Source organism: Piliocolobus tephrosceles, chromosome 16 (assembly GCF_002776525.5).
Source record: "Piliocolobus tephrosceles isolate RC106 chromosome 16, ASM277652v3, whole genome shotgun sequence".
NCBI lineage: Eukaryota > Metazoa > Chordata > Mammalia > Primates > Cercopithecidae > Piliocolobus > Piliocolobus tephrosceles.
In genome coordinates this window covers 70,629,037-70,654,485 of record NC_045449.1, presented here as the reverse complement: position 1 = coordinate 70,654,485, position 25,449 = coordinate 70,629,037, and the positions used below count along the sequence as shown (strand labels likewise).

At 53.0% G+C, this 25,449-nt stretch overlaps 1 protein-coding gene across 1 annotated transcript in view; it reads right to left on the bottom strand.

The window, feature by feature from the left end:
- MGAT5B (alpha-1,6-mannosylglycoprotein 6-beta-N-acetylglucosaminyltransferase B) overlaps positions 1 to 25,449 on the bottom strand; it is an 87,227-nt gene that overhangs the window by 38,770 nt on the left and 23,008 nt on the right. Inside the window, exons 4-8 of the mRNA XM_026455922.1 lie at positions 13,688 to 13,803; positions 12,979 to 13,052; positions 11,944 to 12,114; positions 11,034 to 11,198; positions 10,178 to 10,347 (exon numbers count right to left, since the gene is read on the bottom strand). Of these exons, the coding sequence (XP_026311707.1) occupies positions 10,178 to 10,347; positions 11,034 to 11,198; positions 11,944 to 12,114; positions 12,979 to 13,052; positions 13,688 to 13,803 (696 nt within the window). The remainder of the gene's footprint in view (positions 1 to 10,177; positions 10,348 to 11,033; positions 11,199 to 11,943; positions 12,115 to 12,978; positions 13,053 to 13,687; positions 13,804 to 25,449) is intronic.

Here is a 25,449-nt window from a genome sequence, read left to right as displayed (position 1 = left end):
CCTTCAAGTGATAAATGTATGCTGGACTGGGGTGATGAGATGACACCTGCTGTGGGAAGGCACACCTGAGACCCAAAAAGAAAGCGAAGCCAGAGGCAGCTGAGAAATGACCACAGACAGCCCTGCAGAGGCCGGAGACACAGCAAAGAAACTGACTTCGAGGGACATTCGGACCCGCCTGGCTTGTCAGTCAGTGCACTGGTATCCCAAGCCACTGGCCTGCGGGTGCTGAATATATTTGCAGTGAAGGTTGGTGTGCAAAATCCTCGCACTAAACCCGGACTTGAAAGCATTTAAAGGGCCACTGAATCATAGTGAAACCTCCCACCTGGCGTTGGACTTAGCACAACCAGGCTGACTCAAACCTGACAGCATAGTCGGGAGGAGTGCTAGGGGGTTACTCGTACCATCCTGTGCTTCTGCCAGCTTCACCCAGAATAAAAAGGGCCCCAGACCAGCCCTGGCCCCAGTTTCCAAGAGGCAGGAACCCCTGAGTTTTACCCTTCCCGTGGGTGGCTCCTTCCAGTCTCCCTGACAGATGGTTCCTGAAGCTTGTCCACTGCCACCTTCCTCCTCTCCAGCCACCATCTGACAAGACACTCTCTTGGTCTGTCCTTGGCAGAGGAAGAACACTGGTCCCCCCATCCCTTCTTGAGAACCCACGATCCCTGAGATTCACAGAGGCCCCGATGCCTCCTCCCCAGGGACGAATCCTGCCTCCTGTAGGAGCATCCAGAAGCCAATCCTTCTCCTCATTTCTTTCTGAGTTTTTTCTTGTAGAGATTAGGTTTCACTTGCTCAGGTTGGTCTTGAACTCCTAGACTCAAGGGATCCGCCTGTAATCCCAGCCTCCCAAAGTGCTGGGGTTACAGGTATGAGCTGAAGGCCTGGTCTGTCCTCATCTCTTATCTATCTCCCCAAGTTCTCCCCACTCCACTCGGGGTACATGGATCTCTCATGAGGGCCAGCGACATCATTTCCACGAGTCTCCCCTTGCAGCCCTCCCCAACACAGGCCAGGCCAGACCTGGGAAAGGCAACACGGCACGGCCTCCATCGGTCTTGCTTTTTGGTCAATGTTCAGACTTGACTGGGGGCCTTGACTTGCAAGAAACAGACTCCCTGAGACACCAGTGCAGCACATGGAGCATGAGGGGAGACAAGGCTCTTGTGAGGAAGGTCACTCCTGGATCCTGAGGAAGGATGAAGGGCAGGGGCCAGGGCAGCCCCAGGCCCCAGCAGCAGAAGCCCACAACCTTCCACGACATTTGGCTACAATGAATGAGATCCTACCACACTCGACACGCCGGCGCCTGCTCCCTCTCTGTCCCCTTGCCCGCCATCTAGGTCTTCTGCCCACCCAGGTCTGAATTTCCTGGGGAAAGGTCTGACCGCCAGCCAACTTGGGTTGGGTGTCCGGCTGCCAGGTGTGGCTGGGATGCGTGGCTCCTGCCCTCGCTCCCCACTCAGCCAGGAGGTTAAAATGCCTCCTGGAAACTGAAGGAAGGGGAAGGAAAAAGGAGACAGGAGAGGGGCCAGGATTTTTAGTGTAACATAATCGTCGGCCTCTCGTGCCTCCTCTTGGAACAGGGAGGGTGATGCAAGAGAGCCGCTGTTCACAAGTCTAGGTGCCAAGACGCGGTTCTTCCCCCTTTTCCTAATCTGTGTGCTTATAAGTTATAAAATAGTTCAAGCATCCAGAAAATTATAGAAAATCATATAATGCTCCAATGCTTCCATTTCCCAGCCTTGTCAAGCCTTAACATTTTGCCATATTTGGTTCAAATCCTTTTTGTTTTGAGAGGTAACATATTACAAACGCTGGTGGAGCCCGAGGGTTGTTTCTCGGTCTTGTCCACTTCCTGGCATCTCCCGCTGCCTCCACCTGGCTCACGGGAAATGCCCTCCCCTCCCGCATCAAAGATAAAACAGAAACCATCAGAGGGGAGTGCCCGATCCCGGCCCCCAGCCCGGGCCCCCCGTCCCGCTGCATTTACATCATACCCTGGTCTCTGCTCCTGCTCTCGCCTCAGGGCAGAAGAGCTGTCCCGGTCCCTCCTCCTGGGACCCTCCCCTGAAGCCACTGCCAGCGATACTGTCTCCCTCCTGTGTCCACAACCTCCCTACTGTTCTGGCTCCTTCACATCCACATTTAAACATGAGTGCACTCTCTCATCTTGAAAAATAAACAAGCACACCTTCCATCATGGGCTGAACTGTGGCCCCCCTAAAGGAGGGTGAAGTCCTAACCCCCGTACCTGTGAATGTGACTTTATTTGGAACAAGGGTCTTTGCAGAGGTAATCAAGTTAAGATGAGGGCATTAGGGTGGGCCCTAATCCAATCTGACTGGTGTCCTTATAAAAAGAAGAAACATGGCCGGGTGCCGTGGCTCACGCCTGTAATCCCAGCACTTTGGGAGGCTGAGGCAGGTGGATCACCTGCGGTCAGGGGTATGAGACGAGCCTGGTCAACATGGCGAAACCCTGTCTCTACTAAAAATACAAAAATTGGCTGAGCGTGGTGGCGCACTTCTGTAGTCCCAGCTACTTGGGAGGCTGAGGCAGGAGAATCACTTGTATCTGGGAGTTGGAGGTTGCAGCGAGCCAAGACTGCGCCACTGCACTCCAGCTGGGGGAGAGGATGAGACTCTGTCTCAGAAAAAAAAAAAAAAAAAAAAGAAGAAGAAGAAGAAATGTGGACAGCGTCATGCATGGAGGGAGGGAGAGATGTGGACGCAGGGAGAATACCGTCTACCCTTTCAGGAATGCCTGCAGCTACCAGAAGACAGGGGAGAGGCTGGGACTGACTATTCCCTAGCACCTTCAGAGGGAGTCTTGATTTCAGACTTCCAGCCTCCAGGACTGTGACAGGATACATTTGTGTGGTCTACACCTCCTAGGATGTGGTCCTTCGACTGGTCACCCCCAGGAGGCAGACACACCTGCCTGCAATTCTATAACACCCACTCCTGTGCTCTTTTTCCTCCGGCTCCTGGCCAAACTCCTGGGAGAAGTGCACACACTCACGACCACTGTGTCCTCCCCATCCCGCCTTCCACACTCCCACAGCCCACTGGGTTTAGAACCTTTGTCCCCACGACTGCACCACAATGCTCTTTCCAAGGTGAGCAATGACATCTATGTGGCCAAATTCTCTTTCTTTCTCTCTTTCCTTCCTTCCTTCTTTCCTTCTTTATTCCTTCTCCTTCTCCTTCTTCTTCTTTTCTGGAGACAGAGTCTTGCTTTGTCACCCAAGCTGGAGTGCAGTAGCACGATCATGGCTGACTGTAGCCTCGACCTCCCAGGCTCAAGTGATCCTCCTGCCTCAGTCGCCTGAGTAGCTGGGACCACTGGTGCACTTGGCTAATTTTTTTGTTTTTGGTAAAGACCAGGTCTCACTATCTTGCCAAGGCTCGTCTTGAACTCCTGGTATCAAGTAATCCTCCCGCCATGACCTCCCAAAGTGCTGGGATTACAGGAGTGAGCTGCCCCACTCAGCCCCATGGGACCAAATTCTTTGGACATTTTTCGGTCTCCTTCTTACTTGGTTTCTCAATGAGCAATGTGTTGCTGGTCACATGATCCTTCTAGAAGCATCTTCTCATGGGCACCCATGACCACATCTTGCTTGCTCTTGGCTACTCCTCAGTCTCCTTTGCCTGTAAGAGGACTTTCTGTGTTGATATTTCCCAAGTCTGTGCCCCTCAAGCCTGTTTTCCCATCCCTTGGCAACTTCATCCACACTGTGTTCAACAACTCTCAATGGCCAAGACTCCATCGCCATGCCACGCCTCCCCTGGGCCCATCACCCAGTGGCCTCCATGGGGCACCTCTGTTTCAACGTGTGTCCCAAACCCAGTGCTTTTCTCCCCTCCCCTCAGAGAAGGGCAGTATCCTCCTCCCTGGAGCTGGTTTGAGCTGCCCAGTTCAGCCTGGTTCTGGTCAGCTCAAGCTGGTTTCCAGTAGCTGGGCCCAGTTTGCATTGGCTCAGACCAGTCTGTGCCAGCCATATCCAGATCTGATCTCTGGGTTCCAACCCTAAGACCTGCCTCAGCTGGTCACCGTGGACTGTGCCGGAGGAAGCAGATGGAGTCTCCACCTTCGTCATTCTCTGGGAACCCTCCCCAGCCTTTCCTTTGGGCACTGGGCCCCAGGCAGGAGGCAGATTTCCAGCCTGGCTGCATGCTTGGCAGCCAGGAGTTGTCTCTCCTAGTCCTCCTTATTTAAACATTCTCCTCTTAAGCTTTCATCATTTGCCAGTGAAGTCAACTAATTTTCTACTAAACCCAATTTCACTCATGGATGGAGGAAGAGCTCAGTAATTTTTCCTCATGCCATGTACTATTAATGATGCTTGAAATTATGCAAATAAAATTGATGAGCACAGCTGATTCTGGGAAAGCAGAAAGGGAAAGGCTTAACTTTAAAACGCCCACCCTGGACCTGTGCATGCACGAGGCCATCTCAGGATGCAACGGCTGGGCAGACGCTCAGGTTTGACTTCTCCTTCCCTCCATGCACGGCGGGGCACAGGCGGGGACTGGCTGACATCACCTCACTGCAATCTCATCACAGAGCGCATGGCTCCCTCGTGCCAAGTCCTTCACCCCGGAAGCATCTTGCAGCAGCAAAGGCAGATGTGGATCCTGCACATTGCCCCAAATGTCACTCCAGTGAGCAGGTTAATTGAAACACCGAAACCCGAGGAGCGGAACAGGGCCGGCTCATCCGTCCAGCCCTGTTGCTCCGTCAGTGGCCAGGACATCTGCCATGAACATCTGTGAATAAACTACAACAAATGTACAAGCTGCGTCTTTGTCCCGCCGCCTCCCATGCGGGTCATTTCGCCAGCGAAGGGAGACGTTTCTGTCACAGAAGCCAAGCCGAGACATTCGGAATTCAGATTACCTTCACATCCGGTTGACCTGTTTTCAAATTAAATTGGTGCTGCTCCCACAGAACGGCTCCCAGGGCTGAGAGGTGAGGCCCTGTGTGCTTCTGCCTCTCCCTGAAGGGCTCGCAGTTACTCGGTGGGAACTCTGCCCAGGGCCCCATCCAGGCTACAATGGTTGCCATCTTACTATGGGTTGACATTGTGTCCCCCACCCCCCACATTGATATATTGAAGTCCTAACCCCCAATTCTTCAGGCTATGACCTTATTTGGAGTTGGGGTCCTTACGGAGGTAATGGAGTTAACATGAGGGCATTAGGGTGGGCCCTAATGCAATAGGTCCTTCTAGGGAGGGGACATCTGGACACAGACACGCTCACAGGGAGGCTGCCAGGCAAAGGCAGAGATGATTGTAGAGATGTAGCTGCAGGACAAGGGTCACCAAGTTCCTCACCAGGAAACCACCAGGAGCCCAGAGAGAGGCCTAGGGCAGAGACTCCCTCGCAGCCTCAGGAGGCCCCAGCCCTGCCAAAACCTTGCTCTTGGACCTGCAGCACGCTCCAGCGCCAGGATTCAGTTCATTCACTCCTGCTGTGTGAGCCCCGCAGCGCGTGCTCCATTGTTACAGCAGCTCTAGGAGGCTCATCCACATCTCAAGCTGCATTGACATCTCCACTGTGAGGAAAGGCCTGCGTTTATGTATCAGAGAGGCCCCTGCAGGGAGTGTGCCTGGGAGCTCACAGCTGCACCTCCACCCTGGCCTCACATCTGTCACTGACCTCGCCAACTGTGGGGACCAATGCAATGCCCCCACTTTACAAAGGAAGAAGGAAGAGAGTACCTCCAAGAAAGGGCGTGGCACAAAGTGCATTTCAGGCCAGCAGGTTCCCACCTGATGCCCTGGGCAGGATGCCAGAGGCCCCACCATCTGGGCCACCTCCACGGGGTGCCTCTGTGGCCCGACCCCCCAACTAGGCCACACTCCAGCAACCAAGGGTATCCTGGGTGTTCTCAGGAGTGCAGAGGAGAACTCAGGATGAATCCTCTCATTCTTTCTACATCTCTTCTAGAGCTCTGAGCCTGGGGCCCCAATCCCATCCTCCAGGACTGCACTGGCGACACAGACGAGGCCTTTTGAAGAAGCCATGCATTCTACAATGTCCCAGCCCCACCGCCACCCAGACTGTGTACTGGGCTGAGGAGCTTAGAAAAGCCACAGCCTCAAGCTTTTCCAATTCGCAACCTTTGGTGGTCATTAGAATCACTGGGAGCTTAAACTTGTTACCTGGGCCCCCGCCCCAGATGAATGAAGTCAGAGATGCCTAGACTGGGGCCCAAACACTGGTAAGTTTCTAAAGTGCTTCAGGTGGTTTTGCTGCAGCCAGGGTTAAGAACCCCCACCCTGAATGTATTCCCACCATAGCCGATGCTGTACATTTTGTAGGCATAACAGGAATTCTCCTGGGGAGGGTGGTTTGGTTTTTATTTTTATTCTTTTAGTTGTTTTTAAATTGCATTTGGTAGCAGATTTAGAAATCACCTTCCTAAGAAGATCCCCTGAGGTCGCTGAGCTGTGTACACCATTCTGCCCTGTCTGAGCAAGATCGTTCATTTACCCCACAGGGGACCAAGGGCCAGGGCATCTAAGCACAGTCTTGGTCCTACCCATTTAACAAGCTGCAAACCAGAGATGGGGAAACCTCTCCCTGGAGCTCCTTCAGATCTGCAAGAGCCTGAGAGGAAATGGAGCCTTGCTTGGTAAAAAACACTGATTCCTGTGGGCTGTGGATGTGCATGTGTGTGCAAGAGAGTGTGCAGGTGTGTCTGTATAGATGCATCATGTCTGCACATGCAGGAGCGTGCATTTGCACGTGTGTATGTGGAGTGTGTGCATATTCAGGTGTGTGAGTAGGTGTGCATGTGTGGGTGTGCACGTGTGGGTTCAGAGGCTATGAGTATGTGTCCATGAGTGTGCATGTGAGTATGTGAGTATGCATGTATGTGCACACATGTGGTGGATATGCACGTGTATGCATGGGTGCATGCAGAGGCTGCATGAGTGTATACACACATGTGTGCATGCATGTGAATGGGTGTTCACGTGTGTGTGTGCATATGGGTCTCTATGTGTGCATGTCTGAGGGCATATGAATAGTACAGAACAAGGCAGTAAAGTACAATCAATAGTAAAGGAAAGGGCATTTCCTGATCTTGTCACTTTTTACCAGGGCCTCACTTTCAGGGCCTCCCAAGTGCAGCCACCCCCATTGTCCCTGCTCTGGCCCTGAGATAGGTGTTGGCAACCGTCCTGACCACAGGCTCAGTGCTGGGCCCAGGGGGAGAGACCAGAAGAGGATGCAGAGCTCTGGGAAAGTAAGAGCTCAGGGTAAGGCGAGAGAGCAGAAACCCAGCATGGGCTGAGATGCAGAACAATTGAGTTCCATTCCCACCTCTCAAGGAGACTCGTCAGATATCTGCCTTTCTTACAGAAAGATGATACGGGTGGCATTGGGCTGTCATGAACGCAGAGGAGATGCCTTCTCATTCCTTGAGAATTCTTCCCATTCCCCAGAATTCTTCCCACTACATCCTGGGGTCTCTGGTGACCCAGGCATCAAGGGCCACTAGACCCTTGTTAGCTGCTCTGCTGAGGAAGGTCTGACTCATGGTCAGCCACAGTCACTGGCTGTGCCACTCACAAGTTGCTCAAGACCTTTTTAGCTTCCCCCAACCCAGGTCCCTTCTTTTCTCCCTCCTCCTCAGCCCTGCCCCTTCTGACTTCCCTGTAGGAAGCTTCCAGGCCAGGGAAAAATCACCTCTTTCCATAATCTGCAAATGTTAATTGCCTCTGCTGAGCGTTCTGCTCCACAGACAGCATCGATGCCTCTTCCAGGCCCTCTGTTGAGAGGAAGCCGGGGGTGGACACAGTTCAGTGTGCAGCAGTGGGTGCAGGCAAGCGAGGGGGCCCCACACCTTGGCTCTAAAGTGGCCTGCACAGTGCAAACAGCTGGATCTGACAACAAGGTGTCACCAGGGTGAGAGCCAGAGTGAGGGATGTGCTGTTTCCCTCTCCCAGCACTGGGAGTCCCTCTGTGGGTTCAGCACTAGCACTCGGGGACAGCTCCCAGCCGGGTTCCTCGCAGCTCCTGGACCTGCTATTTCAAGGTGGGGATTTCCTCCCCTAGAGCCCACCCTCGACCTGGACGGTGCTTCTCAACACAGCCACAAGCACGCAGCTGCCTCTTTAGTCTCTGGCATCAACCTGCTTCTGTCCCATAGCCTCACTTACATGTGCTGTTCCTCTCTGGAGACACTTTTTCATCTTTACTGAGCCTATCCATTGAATGCATTCACTTAAAAGGATGACTCCAGCGCTGTGAATTTCAGGTGATGGGGATGAAAACCTTCAAAGCACTGGGTCATTTAGCAGACTCCTAAGCAACACAACCCAGACCCAGCCTCCTTCTCCCACTACTCAAAACAACTGGTCCAGACTCCTCCCTCTGATCAGAGTCACGGACGTTCTTCTTGAGTTACTGGCAAACTCTGAGTTGCAGGGAAGTGTAGAAACTAAGGAGCTGCCCAAGACTGGTGCTTTGCTGGGCCCTAGTGACCTAAGACTGCCATGGCTCTGTCCTCATCAGCATCCTCTGCTCTCCAACACTACTGTACTACAGAGCATCAGCATTAGTGGAGAAAAGGCCAATTAGACCAGCAAGAGAGTAGGCAGGCTCTAGGGAGACACACAAGGAAACCACTTGAAAACCACCTGAGTAGAAGTTAATGGGCTAATGAAAAAAAGTCGATTCACATAAAAACAATTCTGGGGTCTTTAAGGAAGATCCTGAGGAATAATCTCATCAAATGTGGTGAGGAGGGGGGATAAAGAGAGGTTGGTTTGGTTAATGGGTACAAACATATAGATAGATAGAAGGAATAAGTTCTATGTTAGATAGCAGAGGAGGCTGGGCATGTGGCTTGTGCCTCTAATCCCAGCACTTTGGGAGGCTGAGGCAGGCAGATCACTTGAGCCCAGGAGTTTGAGAGCAGCCTGGGCAACATGGTGAAAACCCATCTCTATTTTAAAATAAATAAGATTTTAAAATATATGTATAGCAGAGGCTGGGCACAGTAGCTCACACCTATAATTCCAGCACTTTGGGAGGCCAAAGTAGGTGGATCATCTGAGGTCAGGAGTTCGAGACCAGCCCTGGCCAACACAGTGAAACCCTGTCTCTACTAAAAATACAAAAATTAGCCCGGCGTGGTGGCGCGCGCCTGTAATCCCAGCTAACTCAGGAGGCTGAGGAAGGAGAATCTCTTGAACCTGGGAGGTGGAAGTTGCAGTGAGCCGAGATTGCACCACTGCACTCCAGCCTGGGTGACCAGAGAGAAACTCCATTTAAAAAAAAAAAAAAAAAAGCAAAGGAATAATATACACAAAGTTCAAGTTAAGGTTTCGCTTGGGGAGGAGGCAGAGAGATCGGCGGACACCAGACACAGAGTCATTGGTGACAATGATCTTAAGTGGATGATCACACATGGGAGGTGATTTGACTCTCGTGTTTCACAACATACTTTAAATAGACTTTGTATGCATCAAATATCATATAATAAATATTAACAAAGAGAGAAAAATCTTCTGTATTCCTATATCCCACAGAAACAGTGGTTAAAATAAACCCAATCACACACTCTTACCCCCTTGGTATCCCCACACTCTCAGCCTCACCCCATCCTATCCTCAAGCACCCAGGGGAGCCTCTAATCACTGCCCTTCCACTTCCCACAGCATCTGAGGGACCCTGAAAAGCCCAGCACTGGGTAAGGGATAGGCACCACCCACCCACTCCCTTCACCCTCCACATCTTACTGGTCTCCAGACCCTAAAGTAGACCCAAGAAGGAGCCCAGTTCCAGAAGAGAAACCAAGCCTTCCAGGATGGCAGGCAGAGGGGCTCAACTGGCGTGCAGACGTGGCTCAACTCCGCAAGCCAATACGTGTCAGTCCCTGAGCACAAACACCAGAGAAGGAGCCAGGCCCTGGCCAGACAGAGCTATGCAAATACACTTCCCTGCTACATCCCCCAAGACTGGGCAGAAGGAGGGTAATTGGGGTGGTGATGTCCCGCAGAACACCAGAACACCTCCCAGGGTCTCAGGGCCTCAGGGCCGTGTGACCTGCAGGCGGAGCAGGGGCTCCCACAGCCCCTGGGAGGGAGGGGAGGGGTTCCCTTCACCCCTCCCTGCCCCACTCGACGCCAGTGGCTTTCCCCAGCACTCACCTCTGCAGCTCCTTCAGGGAGACTGTGACCCGCAGGCCATGGCCCAGGACATAGAGTGCAGCCAGAATGTCCGCCCACTGCACCATCTCCCCCAGGGGCCCGCCCTTCAGGACCCGAGGGCTGAACACGTCTCCGGACTCCTCCGTCAGGAAGCCGATGTGGACCAGGATCTGGGTTGGTGCAACACAGAGGGTGAGCAGGGAGGAGCAGCAGCTCTCAGCCCCGCCCCCCAGGGCACCGGCCAGGAGACCAGCTGGCAGCAGACCCTGTCTCCAGGCCGGGCCCCAGCAGGTGCTTTCTGGCACCAGAGTGACCAGATCGGGCACTGGGGACATGGGCGAACAAGATAGTCATGTGCTTGCCCTCATGGAGCTTATGTTCCAGATGGAAGAGGTAGACAACAGTGAACACAGACAAGAGAGAATTTCATGAAATGATAAGGGCTCTGAAAGAAATAAAAGGGCAATGTGAGAGTCATGTAAATAGCTACTGGGTGGAGGGAGGAAGAGAGGGAGGAAAGGAAGGGAGGGATGAGCTAACAAAGCTCCCCAGAACATTCCCAAATTTCCAGGCTAATACTATGACTTTTCTGCCTGACATGAACCAGATGTACACAGAATGCAGGACCCCTTGGGGGCTTGTCATTCGGTCCCAACCTTGAAAAGGGCCAGGGGCCACCACCACAGACATCTATCCTGACTGCCATTTCCACCCCTCGCTCCCTCTGATCAAATTCAGAAACCCACTACAGCTTGTTTGAAGCCCAGCACTGGGTAAGGGATATTCCATGCCCACTTGGAAGTGGGGGCCCTGAGCTTTCTCAGCTCCTGCACATGAGGGGGCAGGGGCCACGCACCTGCTTCTGGTCCCTCTGGGTGGCCCCCAGCTTCTGCGCCAGGCGCTGGGCAGCCAGCGCCCACTGGGCTGTGAGCCTCTTGGTCCGCTTCTTCATGAAGATCAGGGACTCCTTCCCGCTGCCCATCAGGTCCAGGAGGTGAGACAGGTTGCTTCGGAAAACTGCCTGGAGGGGTCCAGACCTCAGTTCTCTCTGCCTCTCGACCTGTAGCCACCATCATTCCCCGCTGGCCTGGGGACAGGGGCTGGCACCCTCCCATGAGGCTGGGGCCTGCTCCAGCTTCTCCCACACTTTGTAAGGGGCTCATCAGCCCCAAAACTAGGGAGTCCTGCCCTCCCCATCAACACACCCTCCCCAGCCTAGCTCTAACCACCGGCACCCAGCCCTTCCAGGGAGGTAGCCAACCACAGCAGTTCCTGGGATCCCAGCCACAGCAGGGAGGCAGTGGGCGGTGATCATAGCCAGAACTCTGATGGCAGGGGACAGATGTGGCCACCACAGCAACTGTGCGCCTCAAACCCATTAATTCAACGGTAAACCTCAGATGCATTGTCTGTCAAATATGATCACATGAGGATGGCTGGGAACTTTAAGTGCAAGTAAAGCGTCTGGACACAGAAAGCCCTTAATAAGTGACAGTTGCTATTACTACTATTCTAGTCTATTAAGAGGGCACCTCCAGGTCCCCCATCTGCCTGCAAAGAGGCCCAGCTTGGTGGCATCTCAAAGAAGGCAGACAGGTCCTGTCAGGCTGGCCTCCTGTCTGCCCGGCAGGGTGGGCTGGGACTCGCCCGCACACCTGGCACAGCCGCTCAGTCTCATTCCCCCAGGGCAGAGGTTTCTGCCCACTGTCCCTAAGGATGTCCAGCCATGCCGGCCCCTCACCAGCCCACCCATCTCCCAGGCCCACCTGGACTTTGGGGAGGGGCTTGGGTGCCCTCTGGGCAGCCGTCTGGTTCCTCCAGGGCAGCGGGGGGCAGAACCACTCGACCTCACTGAGGTAGATGAGGAAGGAGCATTCGGTGCCATCCACCCCGAAGAAGGCATAGCAGGGGTCAGAGGTCCAGCGGGCACGCATCCACTGCAGAGAGGACCAGGCTGGGCAGGGGGCTGCGCCAGCCCCACCAACCCTCGGGGGCTCCCCTGCACGTGCACCCCAGGGGCCCTGAGGTCAAGGATGGGGGGCCCATGTGGCCCATCCTACTGATGCAACAGGGGACAGGGCAGAGAAGAGATTGAACAAGGACCTGCCTGAAGGACCCCAGAGATGGCAGGGGCAGGATCACCAGCCCTCATGTCTGGAAAGGGGAGGGACTAAGAGAGAACGTTGGCTCAAAGGTCTGGGGCAAAGAGCCAGGAGTCCTGGCTGTCTCACTCTCCCTGTGGTCCCTGTCTCCCCACTACCAGAGCAGGATTGGGCTAGAGGCCAAGGTCAGGGAGCAGCTTCCAAGGCAGCCAGGGCTGGAGCCATGGCAGGATCCACCTGCAGTGATCCCAGATGGTCACCGAGGAAGGGGTCTGCGGCACCACTGCCCACCCCTTAGGGCATTCAGAACCAGCGGGGGGCTGGCTTCATGGCTCCTACAGGGGCAGACTTCATGCAGCCAGCCGTGGCCCCAGAGATGGGGCAGGAAGACTCTGTGTGAGCTGTTGGCTGGGCCAGGAGGAGCGGGGACAGGGCGGCCAGGGCCACTCCTCTGAGTCTCTGGGGGACTCTGGCTGCTGGCGGTGACACTCGGAGATTTAATCATTTGCTGTGAGAAAGCACCGACACCTGAGGGCGACTCTTCCTGGGGGATTTGGGTTGATGGGTGGGGTGGAGGCACTGAGCAGAGAAGCCGTTTCCTTGAGGTTGGCCTCTGCCAGCTTGTGCCTAGGTTAGGGGCAGGGCTGGACAGAGAGGCCCTAGCTAGTGGACATCCCCGCCCCCAGCCCCAGGCCTCACCTCCACCTTCCCTGAGCAGTCAGGGAACTTGGGGTCACTGGGTGCCTCACACTGGTCCCGCCGGCCTTCTGACACTGTAGGGAGAGGTCACCTTGCTGAAGGCCTGGGTCCAAGGAGGAGCCCAGGGAGGGAGGCCTGGGTGCAGGAGGCAGCTTCCCACACAATCTGCTGCCAGACCTTCCCACCTTAAAGCTCACCAGCAGCACAACCCACCCGCAAGGTCATCCCGGGCCTGGGCTGCCCGCAGCCCCCTCAGGGGATTCAGGAGCAGTGAGCAGCTGGTGTGAACAGCTACCCAGCAGCCGCCTGGATGGGTAGACCTCATGCACCCACCCGAAAGCATCCCCAGCGTTTTCTGAGGAGGCAGAAATGAGGTTTGCAGCCCCCAGCTCATTGCTCCTCACATCACAGGGAACTGGAGGAGGCCGCCCAGGGACCCTTCCCCAGGTGGCCTCACTCCTGGAACTGTGGACCCCAGAGGCTGGGATTCCAGGGACCTCCACTGTCCTCAGCACCCTCCTGCCGGGTTGGGGGGAGTGAACCCCCAGTCCTCCTCCTGAAAGCCTAAACTGGGGCCCCGAAGAGCCAGGAGAGCTGCTGTCAAGAGAAGTCAGCCACACCTCAGGTGTCCCACCCTTCCAGGGCCCACCCAGCACCCAGTTCATTGGCTCCCTGGGGTAGAGGGCAGCCCCGCCCCCCTGGCACCCACCCTTGCTGTGCAGGAGCAGGCTGTGGCGCAGGATCTGGTCCACCTTCACAGCGATGTCGGAGACGTTCTGGGCAATAGCCTGGATCCGCTCCATGAGGCCGGCCCCAGGGGGCATCCTAAGTGGGAGAAGCTGGAGGTGAGCCACAGAACCGGCCAAGATGACCTTCCCAGGAGGGCCCTGCCAGTATGCCCACGGGCAAAGATGGCAGGCTCTGTAATACCCCAGGCTCCCAAACCCTAACCCCAAGCAGACCAAATGGTGGGGGGTGGATCGGGTGGGAAGATGGAGCTGGCAGCCTACCCCATCCAGTACACACGTTACAGACATCTAGGAAAGCCCATATCTGCACATGTTGGTCATGACTTCATGTGTGCCCACAACTGCACATGTGCCCACAACTGCATGTGTTATCATATCTGCAGAGAGGCCCTTACTAGTGGACATCCCTGCCCCTCGGCCCCAGGCCTCACATCCACCTTCCCTGAGCAGTCAGGGAACATATCTTCATGTGCCCACAACTGTACAGGTGCCACATCTGCGCATGTCCCCACATCTGCGCATGTCCCCACATATGCATATGTGCCCACAACTGCATGTGTGCCCACAACTGCACATGCGACCCTATCTGCACATGCGACCCTATCTGCACGTGTCAGGCGTGTCTGTGCATTACTGCACGTGTGCTGAAGGGCAACACATGGAGCTGAAACAGGCAGAGGAATTCCATTCAAGAGCCTGGCTAGGTTCTGTCCAGGGACCACACAAGTGACAGAGGCCTTTTCCCAGGCACAGCCAGGCCTCTCCCAGTCTGTCTCTCTATTTCCTCCCAAGAGGCCGTATTGTGCCAAAATGAATTCCACCCACAGAAGCCTGGGAACTTGCTAGGTATTAAAACTCCGGTAAGTTATCACTGGCTTCCTGAGAACAAACCCTTCCCAGGATCTTAAAGGAGGTGACTGCCACCACCACAGCCCTCCACCTCACCATGATACCAGTGTTGCTTTTATTTTTGGAGAATTTATTTCCTGTGTTGATTACTACTCAGCTCTCAGGGACATTTATTCGCCGTCATATGTCGTGCTTCTCTCATTGCAAATTTCTATTGAGATGGATTCCCCTCGGCTGGCAGATCTTCTCACACAAAGACAGCCCTGGGGGTCTTTCTCCAGGAAGCTGCTTGCCTTTTTTTAAACATATTAATTCGGTTTCCTTTGATTCTCACCTCACCCCGTGGCTTTGCCGGCCCTGTTTAAGCTCCGTTTATCCCTATACAAGGTCTTTATGGTTGCATATAACAGAAATTCAATGAAGGATTTTTCCAACCTGGGCTCCGCTCGGGTCTGCAAACTCCACCTCTCCTCATCTTCTGAGCCTGGTGAGCTGCCCACTAGAGCAGGCATAACAGAAACCCTCAATGGCCACCTGCCCTCTGCAGCCATCCTCCTCTCCCACCTCCACCTTTCCTAAGGAAAGAAAGGGCAGTAGCCCCATACACGTCAGGGGACTAGTCAGGATGACAGGTGGGGGCAAAGCAGACACAGAAGTGGAGGGGACAAAAGGCAGATGACAGGAATGGGGAATGAGCCACCTATGTACACACATGCATACACACACATGCACACACACATGCACACGCACACACACACGCACACACACACGCACACACACTCACACATGCACACATACACATGCACATGCACACACTCACACATGCACACGCACACACATGCACACACACTCACACATGCACACAGGCACTCACACATGCACACACGCACACATGCATGCACACACACACGCACACACGTGCACACGTATCACACCCCAGTAAACACATGCACACATTTGCGCACACACATGCACACATAAACAAGTACACATGCACACACGGACACACGCACACACATGCACATGCATGCACACATGCACACACAGATGCACACTCTTGCACACACGCATGTACACACGCGCACACACACATGCACACACGTACACACAATCCAGTCTGTCCTCTCACTCTTCAGAGCCCAAGACAAACTTTGACAAAAACAAACAGACATAAAACTCTTAAAATAAAAAATGCCGCCACTTTTGTGTTAGTTTCCTTAGGCAACTGAAATAATCTCCACAAACCACGTGGCTTAAAACCACACCCATTTCTCCTCTGGCAGCTCTGGAGGCTGGAAGTCAGACAGCAAGGCGGCAGCAGGGCCAGTGCCTTCCGACTCTGGAGGAGTCTCCCCCAGGCCTCCCTCCCAACTTCCGGAAGTAGCAGCAGCCCTCAGTGTTCCTCAGCCCGTGGCTACTTCACCCCGACCTCCACCTCTGCCTTCACACGGCCTTCTCCCCTGTGTGTGTCTGTGTCCACCTTCCTCTCTTTATAAGAACACCAGCCATGGAACCAGGGCCCATCCAAATCCAGGAGCACCTCCTCTTAATTTGACTACATCTGCAAAGACCTTATATCCAAATAAGGTTACAGTCACAGGTCCTGGGGATCAGGGCTTGGACATGGCTTTTTGGAGCACAAAGTTGAATGCACGACAGCCTACTGTGAGACTGCAAAGAAGAAAGAGAAGAGACTTAAAAGCCACCTGCTTCGTTTGCTCAAAAAGTCCTCAGGCAGAAGGAAGTAGGAGTATTTTTCATCCGTCCAAAACACATCAAGGTTCACTACCATTACCAGTACCACACAAGGAGACGAGAGAAGCTCAGCCCCCTATGAGCTGTGTGACCCTGGGCAGGTCACTGAGCCTCTCTGTGTTCACCAGTCTTGTCTTTTAAGAAATAAAGGCAGCTACCATCATGAGGCCTGAACAAAGAGAGAGCTGTAAAGTGCATGGCCAGCGGCACCCGTGCGACATCAGCACTGTTTGCATTCGTGATCAGCACTGATATTGATGTGGCTGAAGCAGCAGCCACAGGGACTTGGGTTAGACCAGGGCACATCAGCCTTTTCTCATTATGGCCCATCTAGGAAGTTTCTTAGACATTCTTACCGCTACTATGCTTGTTTCAAGAACTAGTGTTTGCCATTTTAGCAGTGATGTGCTCCCACCGAGAATGCCTGGGTTCACCCCAAGAAGGAACATGCTGATTTGATGTCTGCTAGGCTCTGAAATCAGTCCAGATGAAGATCGTGGAGCTGCTTTCCATGCTGACCTACAGGGGCAGGATGGACGCTCCTTTGACAGGAATGAATATTTTTTTATATACAGAGAGAGAGAGGGAGAGAGAGAAGGGCTCTCACTCTGCCACCCTGGACAGAGGCTGGAGTGCAGCGGCGAGATCATCTGCAGCCTCAACCTCTGGGGCTCAAGTGATCATCCCAAGTCAGTTTCCCAAGTTGTTGGGACCATATGGATGAGCCACCACGTCCAGCTAATTTTTTAAAAAATTTTCTGTAGAAAATATGTTGCCCAGGCTGTTCTCCAAAATCCTGGGCTCAAGTGATCCTCCCACCTCGTTCTCTGAAAGTGCTGGGATTACAGGTGTGAGCCACCATACCCGGCCTGGAATGAATATTTCAAGGACAGAGTGCAGAGGCAGGGAAACCTCCACTGTTGCAGGGTCAGGGTTGGAGACCAGCAAGGGCAGCTAAGGCCGGGCTCTAGGGCTCCCATCATGACAGGAGGCACGCAAGGTGGAGAAAAACTGGGCGCCTGTCCTACCTTCTAATCAGAGACCCCAGGGCACAAACAACCTATGTCAAGACAAGCCAGGGGTCCTGCCAGGTCAACTAGAGACTTTGGAATGGATCTCAACCCATTTCAGCCCCTCCTGGAGGCTCCTCTCCTTGGAGCAAGGCTCCTCTCCATCTGTGCTGCAAGAGCCAGATCACTTTCTGAATCTCCTGCCCCACTGTGGGTGTGGTTGTGACTGGCCAGCCTGAAACCCCGAACGGAGTCCTGAGTCCTCGAGGACAGGGACTCAATTTTTCTGTGTGGAGCCGGGTGCTGCCCAGTGTGGGCCCCGAGCTCGGGGCTCCATCACTGTAGGCTGAAGAGTGTCTCCAAAATTCATGCCCAGCTAGAACTTCAGAATGTGGCCTTATGTGAGGGATAAAGACAACATGTAATGTGCAGTGTATACTGCTCAGGTGATGGGTGCACCAAAATCTCACAAATCACCACTAAAGAACTTACTCATGTAACCAAATACTACCTGTTCCCCAATAACCTATGGACATAAAAAAAATTTTTTTTTAATGAAGTTACTGCTATGTGCAATGACATAGACGAATCTGAGTCACAATGTTGAGCATGATAAGCCAAATAAAAAAGATTATGGGCTGGGCACAGTGGCCCACGCCTGTAATCCCAGCACTTTGGGAGGCTGAGGTGGGTGGATCACCTGAGGTCAGGAGTTTGAGACCAGCCTGGCCAACATGGTGAAACCCCGTCTCTACTAAAAATACAAAAACAAAAAATTAGCCAGGTGTGATGGCGTGTCCCTGTAATCCCAGCTACTCAAGAGGCTGAGGCAGGAGAATCACTTGAACCCAGGAAGCGGAGGTTGCAGTGAGCCGAGATCGTGTCACTGCACTCCAGCCTGGTAACAGAGCAAGACTCTGTCTCAAAAAAAAAAAAAAAAAAGATAATGTACTCTGTGACTCCATTTATATGATGTTCAAGAACAGGCAAAAGTAATGCTGATAGAAGCCAGGGTAGAAGTTAGGTTTAGGGGCTAAGAATGACTTCCGCTGAAGGAACACAGGCAACACTGTGCACTAGAAATATTCTATGTAACCTAATCTCAGTAGGCGAATCTGTCTATATGTAAAACTCCATCAAGTTCTACCTTTAATATTAGTGTACTTTATGAAAAAATATACCTCTATAAACTTTTTTTTTGAGACAGGGTTTCGCTTTCGTTGCCCAGGCTGGAGTACAATGGCACAATCCTGGCTCACTGCAACCTCTGCCTCCTGGGTTCAAGCGATTCTCCTACCTCAGCCTCCCAAGTAGCTGGGATTACAGCATGTGCCACCACGCCTGGCTAATTTTTGTATTTTTAGTAGAGACGAGGTTTCACCATGTTGGCCAGGCTGGTCTCGAACTCCTGACCTCGTGATCCGCCTACCTCGGCCTCCCAAAGTGTTGGGATTACAGGTGTGAGCCACCATGTCCGGCCAATAAACTTATTTTTTAATAAACGAAAGAAAGCAAGCAAGAAAGCAAGCAAGCAAGAAAGAGGCCTTACTTGGGAATAGGGTCTTTGCAGATGTAATTAGTTCAGGTGAGGTCATATCGGATCAGGCTAGCCCTAAGTCCAATGACTGGGGTCCTTCTAAGAAGGCCACGTGCAGACACCCAGGGGAGAAGGCCATGTGACGAAGGAGGCAGAGAGTGGAGTGATGCATCTGCAGGACAAAGAAGGCCAGGCACTGCCAGCGTCCACCAGGAGCAGCCAGGAAGGGGCAGGGAGGGGTCTCCCCTTGAGCTTTGGAAGCAATACAGCCCTGCAGACACCCTAATTTCAGACTTCTGTTTCCAGAACTGGGAAAGAGTAAATTTCTGTTGGTTTAAGGCATCTGGTTTGTGGTCATTTTTTACGGCAACCCTAGGAAACTACGATAATCACCATCTGCAGAATTGAGGGGAAATGGTTTTTAATCCATCAGAAAAGAGAGTCCAAGCCCAGGCCCAGAGGCTCATGCCTGTAGTCCCAGTACTTTGCGAGGGCACGGCAGGAGTTCGAGACCAGCCTGAGCAACCGAGTGATACACTATCTCTATAAATAATTTTAAAAATTAGCTGGGCATGGTGGTGTGCGCCTGTGGTCCCAGCTACTCAGATTGAGGCAAAAGGATCGTTTGAGCCCATGAGGTCAAGGCTGCAGTGAGCTGTGATCGCACCGCTGCACACCAGCCTGGGTGACAGAACAAGACTTTGTTTAAAAAAAAAAAAAGAGAGAGCGGGAGAGCCTAGGTTCTCCTGGATGCTCCTGCTGTCAGGAAGTTCTTTTTGCCAACCATGTCCCTATTGCTGAAGGCCAAGCTTTAATTCACCTGCCGCTCTCATAGGAAAGAAAGAAATCAAGGGATGCCCTTGAGTTTCAAGCCCTGGGTCAGTGACTCTCCACATTATCCAGAGATGTATTGGAAAGAGTGAAACCCTGGAAGTCAGAGGTCCTGGGTTCAAATCCTCACTGCATTTCACATTTGTGTGGCCTTAGGCAAGTTACCTAACCTCTCTGAACTCAGGTTTTAACTCCTGTGAAATCTGAGTAACAGAGTTATTGTGAGGATTAGCTGTGAGGCCAAATGTAAAGTACTCAGCATACAGGAGATGCTCAATACATGCTTGACATGCTTTTGCTCCCCAGGGACAGCAGTCATCCCATTCCTGAGAGGAAGCATCATACGCCCAAATACAAAGCAAAGCACTTTACTTTCTGGGAGATTCAGCAATTTTCCTACGACAAGCATGTCTGCGTAAAACCTATCGCCAGCACAGGCTTTAAATAGTGCAGATGGCATCTGTCTGATTTAACAAGTTCAACTTGTTCAAAACAGAATTACTTGGCATCACTATTATTATACTGGACTTAGCATTTGCACAGCCCTTTCTATTTTCAAATCATATACGATGAGGCTTCTCTCCCTAAGAGGTTTTTCTAAAAGTGACAACAAAAGTAGATGTCATAAAGCCTCAAACCGCAACAGATCTATGGCCTGGGAAATGCCTGGTTGGAAAAGAAAAAGAGGGGCTGGACTGGGGGGACGGTGGCCAATGGCCTTCAGCCAGTGTGGTCTGGGGAACTCAGGCCCTTGGTGTTGTCGCCGTGTGGGGAACCCAGGGCCTTGGTGTTGCCACCGTGGGGTAGGCAGCACAAGCACTGACTTCTCCACCAGGGCCAGGAGGTGCAGGCCAGGGCCCACATTGATTTTAGGGACCCTCGAAATGTTTGAATTTCTTTAAAAATCAGGGGGTAGCCGGGCGCGGTGGCTCAAGCCTGTAATCCCAGCACTTTGGGAGGCCGAGACGGGCAGATCACGAGGTCAGGAGATCGAGACCATCCTGGCTAACACGGTGAAACCCCGTCTCTACTAAAAATACAAAAAACTAGCCGGGCGAGGTGGCAGGCGCCTGTAGTCCCAGCGACTCGGGAGGCTGAGCCAGGAGAATGGCGTGAACCCAGGAGGCGGAGCTTGCAGTGAGCTGAGATCCGGCCACTGCACTCCAGCCTGGGCGACAGAGCAAGACTCCATCTCAAAAAAAAAAAAAATTTAAAAATAAATAAATAAATAAATAAATAAATATAAATAAAAATAAAAATCAGGGGGCAAAAAAACCCTTGTAGATCAAAGAAAACATTTTAATACGTGATTTTCATATATTATAAAACATAATTTTTGCCATGGGTTAAATGACGTTCCCCCCCTCAAATTCATATGCTGCAGCCCTATCCCCCAATAGGTAAGAATGTGACTTTACTTGAAAACAGGGTCACTGCAGATGTAATGAGTGATTACAGGAGGTCATACTGGAGTGACCAATATGACTGGTGTTTTTATCAAAAGGGGAAATTTGGTCTGAAACTCACATACAGAGAGAACACCATGTGAAGACTCGAATTGTGCTTCCATCAGTCAAGGAACAACCAGAAGCCAGGAGCAGGGCCTGGAACAGATCCTTCCCTAGCACTGCCTGCTGACGCCTTGATCTCAGACTTCCGGCCTCCAGAGCAGTGAGACAATCCATTTCTATTGTTTAATACAGTAGTCCCCAACATTGTTAGTACCCAGGACCAGTTTCTCGGAAGACGATTTTTCCATAGACCCAGGGAGAGGGGCAGTGGGGGTGGTTTCAGGGTGATTCAAGTGCATTACATTGACTGTGCATTTTATTTCTATTATTATGAAATAATTATACAACTCACCACCATGTAGAATCAGTGGGAGCCCTGAGCTAATTTTCCTGCAAGTAGATGGTCCCATATTGGGGGTGATGGGAGACTATGACAGATCATCAGGTATTAGATTTTCATCAGAAGTAGGCAACCTAGATCCCTCACATGTGTGGTTCACAATAGGGTTTTCAAGCCTATGAGAATCTAATCCCACTGCTGATCTGACAGGAGGCGGAGCTCAAGCGGTAATGGGAGCGATGAGGAGCGGCTGTAAATATGGATGAAGCCTCACTTGCTTGCCTGCTGCCCACTACCTGCTGTGCAGCCAGGTTCCTAACAGGCCATGGAGCAGTACCAGTCTATGCCAGGGGGTTAGGGACAAGTGGTTTAATACAATCAGTTTGTGCTTCTTTGTTACAGCAGCCCTAGGAAACCAATGCCATTTAAAATCTTTTTTTTTTTTTTTTTTTTTTTTTTGAGACAGAGTCTCACTCTGTCGCCCAGGCTGGAGTGCACTGTCACAATATCAGCTGACTGCAATCTCCACCTCCCTGGTTCAAGGAATTCTCTGTCTCAGCCTCCTGAGTAGCTGGGATTACAGGTGCCCACCACCATGCCCAGCTAATTTTTGTATTTTTAGTAGAGATGGGGTTTCACCTTCTTGGCCAGGCTGGTCTTGAACTGCTGACCTCATGATCCACCTGCCTCGGCCTCCCAAAGTGCTGGGATTACAGGCTTGAGCCACCTTGCCCAGCCTAAAATCTTTTCTATGGACATCATAAGGCCGCCCAGGGAGGCAAGACTTCTTTTAGACTTTTAGGAGGACACGAGAAAACCGTTCCACTAACGATAATGACAGTTACACAGCCAACAGGTATTGAGCACTCACTTGTCCAGCTCTTTCTATACTCTGATCTCGTTTAATGCCCATGACAACATCCTGGTCCCTCTTAATGCCCCCATTGGACAGATCAGGAAGGAAACCAAGGCACAGCAAGGCTGAGTGACTTGCTTAGGGTCACACAGTTATTAAATGAGAAAATCAGTCCAACCAGGCAACCTAGCCCCAAAGCTCACCCCGCCCAGCACAGAAGGCTGCTAAACAGGCAACATGGCTGGAGAGGGACAGCTGGAGACAATGTTCCTGGTGGCGAACAGGGAGCCAGGTGGGCCTAATGAATGCCTGGACACAACTGCAGTGCCTACAAGGTTACCAGGGGCCTCCAGGCCTTGGCTTCGGCAAAGGAAGCAGCCTAGAGCCGCAAATGGAACACTGTCTTCAATCAATCAGAAAAAGCTGCCCTGAGACAGGCTGAGTTGCTGGAAGAAAATCCATTTTCCACCTCTTTACACCCCGGGAAGGTGGTGCCAACAGGGGGGCTCTGAGACAGGCAGGAATGCGCCATTTCACCTGGAAGGGGTCCATGCACAGGGTGGGGGCAGGACATCGGGATCAAGGCCAAAACTGAGCAAAAGGCCCAGCAGGAGGCGAGGCTGAAGCTGCTCTGGCAGAAGGAGTTTCCCAGGCAACAACCACCCTAACCCCTGTAGAATCCATTACCAGGGTACGAACCTTGAATTCTGTCTACCCCGGCAGGGGGGCAGGGGACAATCCACTGGGCCTTACTCCCACCACCAAGTGCACCCAGTCTTTCTCCAGCTGGTGCAGATGCCCCTGAGCCCTTTGGTCCTGCTTGTAATCCATTTTCCTTTCTTTTCTTTTATGTCTTCGTTACATGCATTTTAAGAGAGCAAGTCTGTTAACCCAGGCGAGCTTGAACCGGCGGCTTCCGGCAGAGCAGCATGAACATGAACACTGAAGACCTGGCCCGTGAGAGTCAGGGAGAGGGGAGGCTGGAGAGCTCAGGAGGGTGTCCCGAGAGGAGGTCCCATCATCCACGTGCATACACACATATTTACCACGTGCCTGCTCGGTGCTGGGCTCTAGGCACAGAGGAACCAAACACAGATGAACCAAACGCAGGCCCAGCCTCAAGGATACCCCGAGGGAGGTTATCAGGGAGAGGGGGCAGAGGGGAGAGCAATCTAGGGTGTGTCTGTGTGGGGTGACCCTGGGGCGCATCACAGGGTATCACTGAGCCACTCAAGGGCAAGAGGGAAGAACACGCAGGTACCCAAGAGCCCATACTGTGCGTGCAGTAACAGGGTAGCTGGGCAGCTCCAGGAGGTCCACACCCACACATCCGAAAGACGGGCCTGCCCTGGACCTGCTCCCGGGAGCTCACCCCTCAGCCCTTGGAGTGTCCCCCTGATAAGAGTGTCCCTGTTTACCTGGGGCCTTGGGCCACCCCCGACAGTCTGTGCTTCCCTGTGACTGATGGTGGGGGCCTTGGGCCACGCCGCCTCAGCTTGACCTCTGGAAGGGCCAGAGACTGAGATCAGCCCCTGAGTGGTCAGCCATGCCTCTGAGACTGAGCCCCCATAACATCGCTGGACACCAAGGCCGGCAACACCCATGTGTGTTGTCCCACATCGTAGCTGGGAGAGCAAGTGCGGTCATAGCGCCACCGGGAGAGGGACACTGGTGCTCCAGTAGATCTCCAGGGCCCTGCCCTGCCCGTGCGCTGCTCCCCTTGGCTGATTTTCACACATATCCTTTCACAGGAATAAGCTGTCACTGTGAGGATCATGGCTGTGCTGAGTTCTGAGTCCTCCTAGCAAATCACTGGACCTCAGGGTGGCCTTGGGGACCCCAGATGTTCTGTGCCAGTGCCCTGCATCTGGAGCCCTAGGACCAGCCTAAGGTCACCTTCTCCTCTCCACACGAGGTCTGCCAGTTTCCTTCGTGCCCGGCACTTGGGGCTTCACTGGGGGGCAAAGGCCACTGGCCCATCACAGTCCTGGAGCTTCCTTCTAAAGACTTCCTACCTAGCCGAGCACGGTGGCTCATGCCTGTAATCCCAGCACTTTGGGAGGCTGGGGCAGGTGGATCACCTGAGGTCAGGTGTTCGAGACCAGCCTGGCCAACATGGTGAAACCCCATCTCCCCTAAAAATACAGAAATTAGCCAGGTGTAGTGGCACATGCCTGTGGTCCCAGCTACCCTGGAGGCTGAGGTGGGAGGATTGCTTGAGCCCAGAAGGTTGAGACTTCAGTGGGCCGTGATTGAGCCACTGCACTCCAGGCTGGGCAACACAGCGAGACCCTGTCTCAAAAAGAGACTTCCCACCTCCTGGCCCTGATACCACACCTGCCTTGCTGTTCTGGCTTTTTCTTATTCAGTGGGGTCAGGGGACACACTCCAGGAAGCCGCCTGCCCTCCTCAAGGCCTGTTAGGGCCACGGAGGGCTTAGAAGAGGAACAACCTGTGTTCGAAGCACCGAGAACTTTGGAGCCAGCCAGGCCACCAGGCTGGCCCTGTGCTGCATGTCCTGGACCCATGAGCCTCACTGAGCCTCGGCTCCCTTGTCTGTCAAAGGAGGCAGCCTTGGGAGAGCTGTGCGAAGGAGTAAGCAATAGAAGGCGCTTGCCTTGCCTGCTCCTATGAACCATGTCTGTGTCCCCACAAAATTTCCATGTTGAAATCCTAATCCCCAGGGCCAGGTGCAATGGCTCACGCCTGTAATCTCAGCACTTTGGGAGGCTGACGTGAGCAGATTGCCTGAGCTCAGGAGTTTGAGACCACCCTGGGAAACATGGTGAAACACTGATTCTACTAAAAATACAAAAAATTAGCTAGGGGTGGTGGCGGGTGCCTGTAATCCTAGCTACTCGGGAGGCTGAGGCAGGAGCATCGCTTGAACCCAGAAGGCGGAGGTTGCAGTGAGCTGAGATTTACCACTGCACTCCAGCCTGGGTGACAAAGGGAGACCCTGTCTCCAGAAAAGGAAGGAAGGAAAGAAGGAAGGAAGGAAGGAAGGAAGGAAGGAAGGAAGGAAGGAAGGAA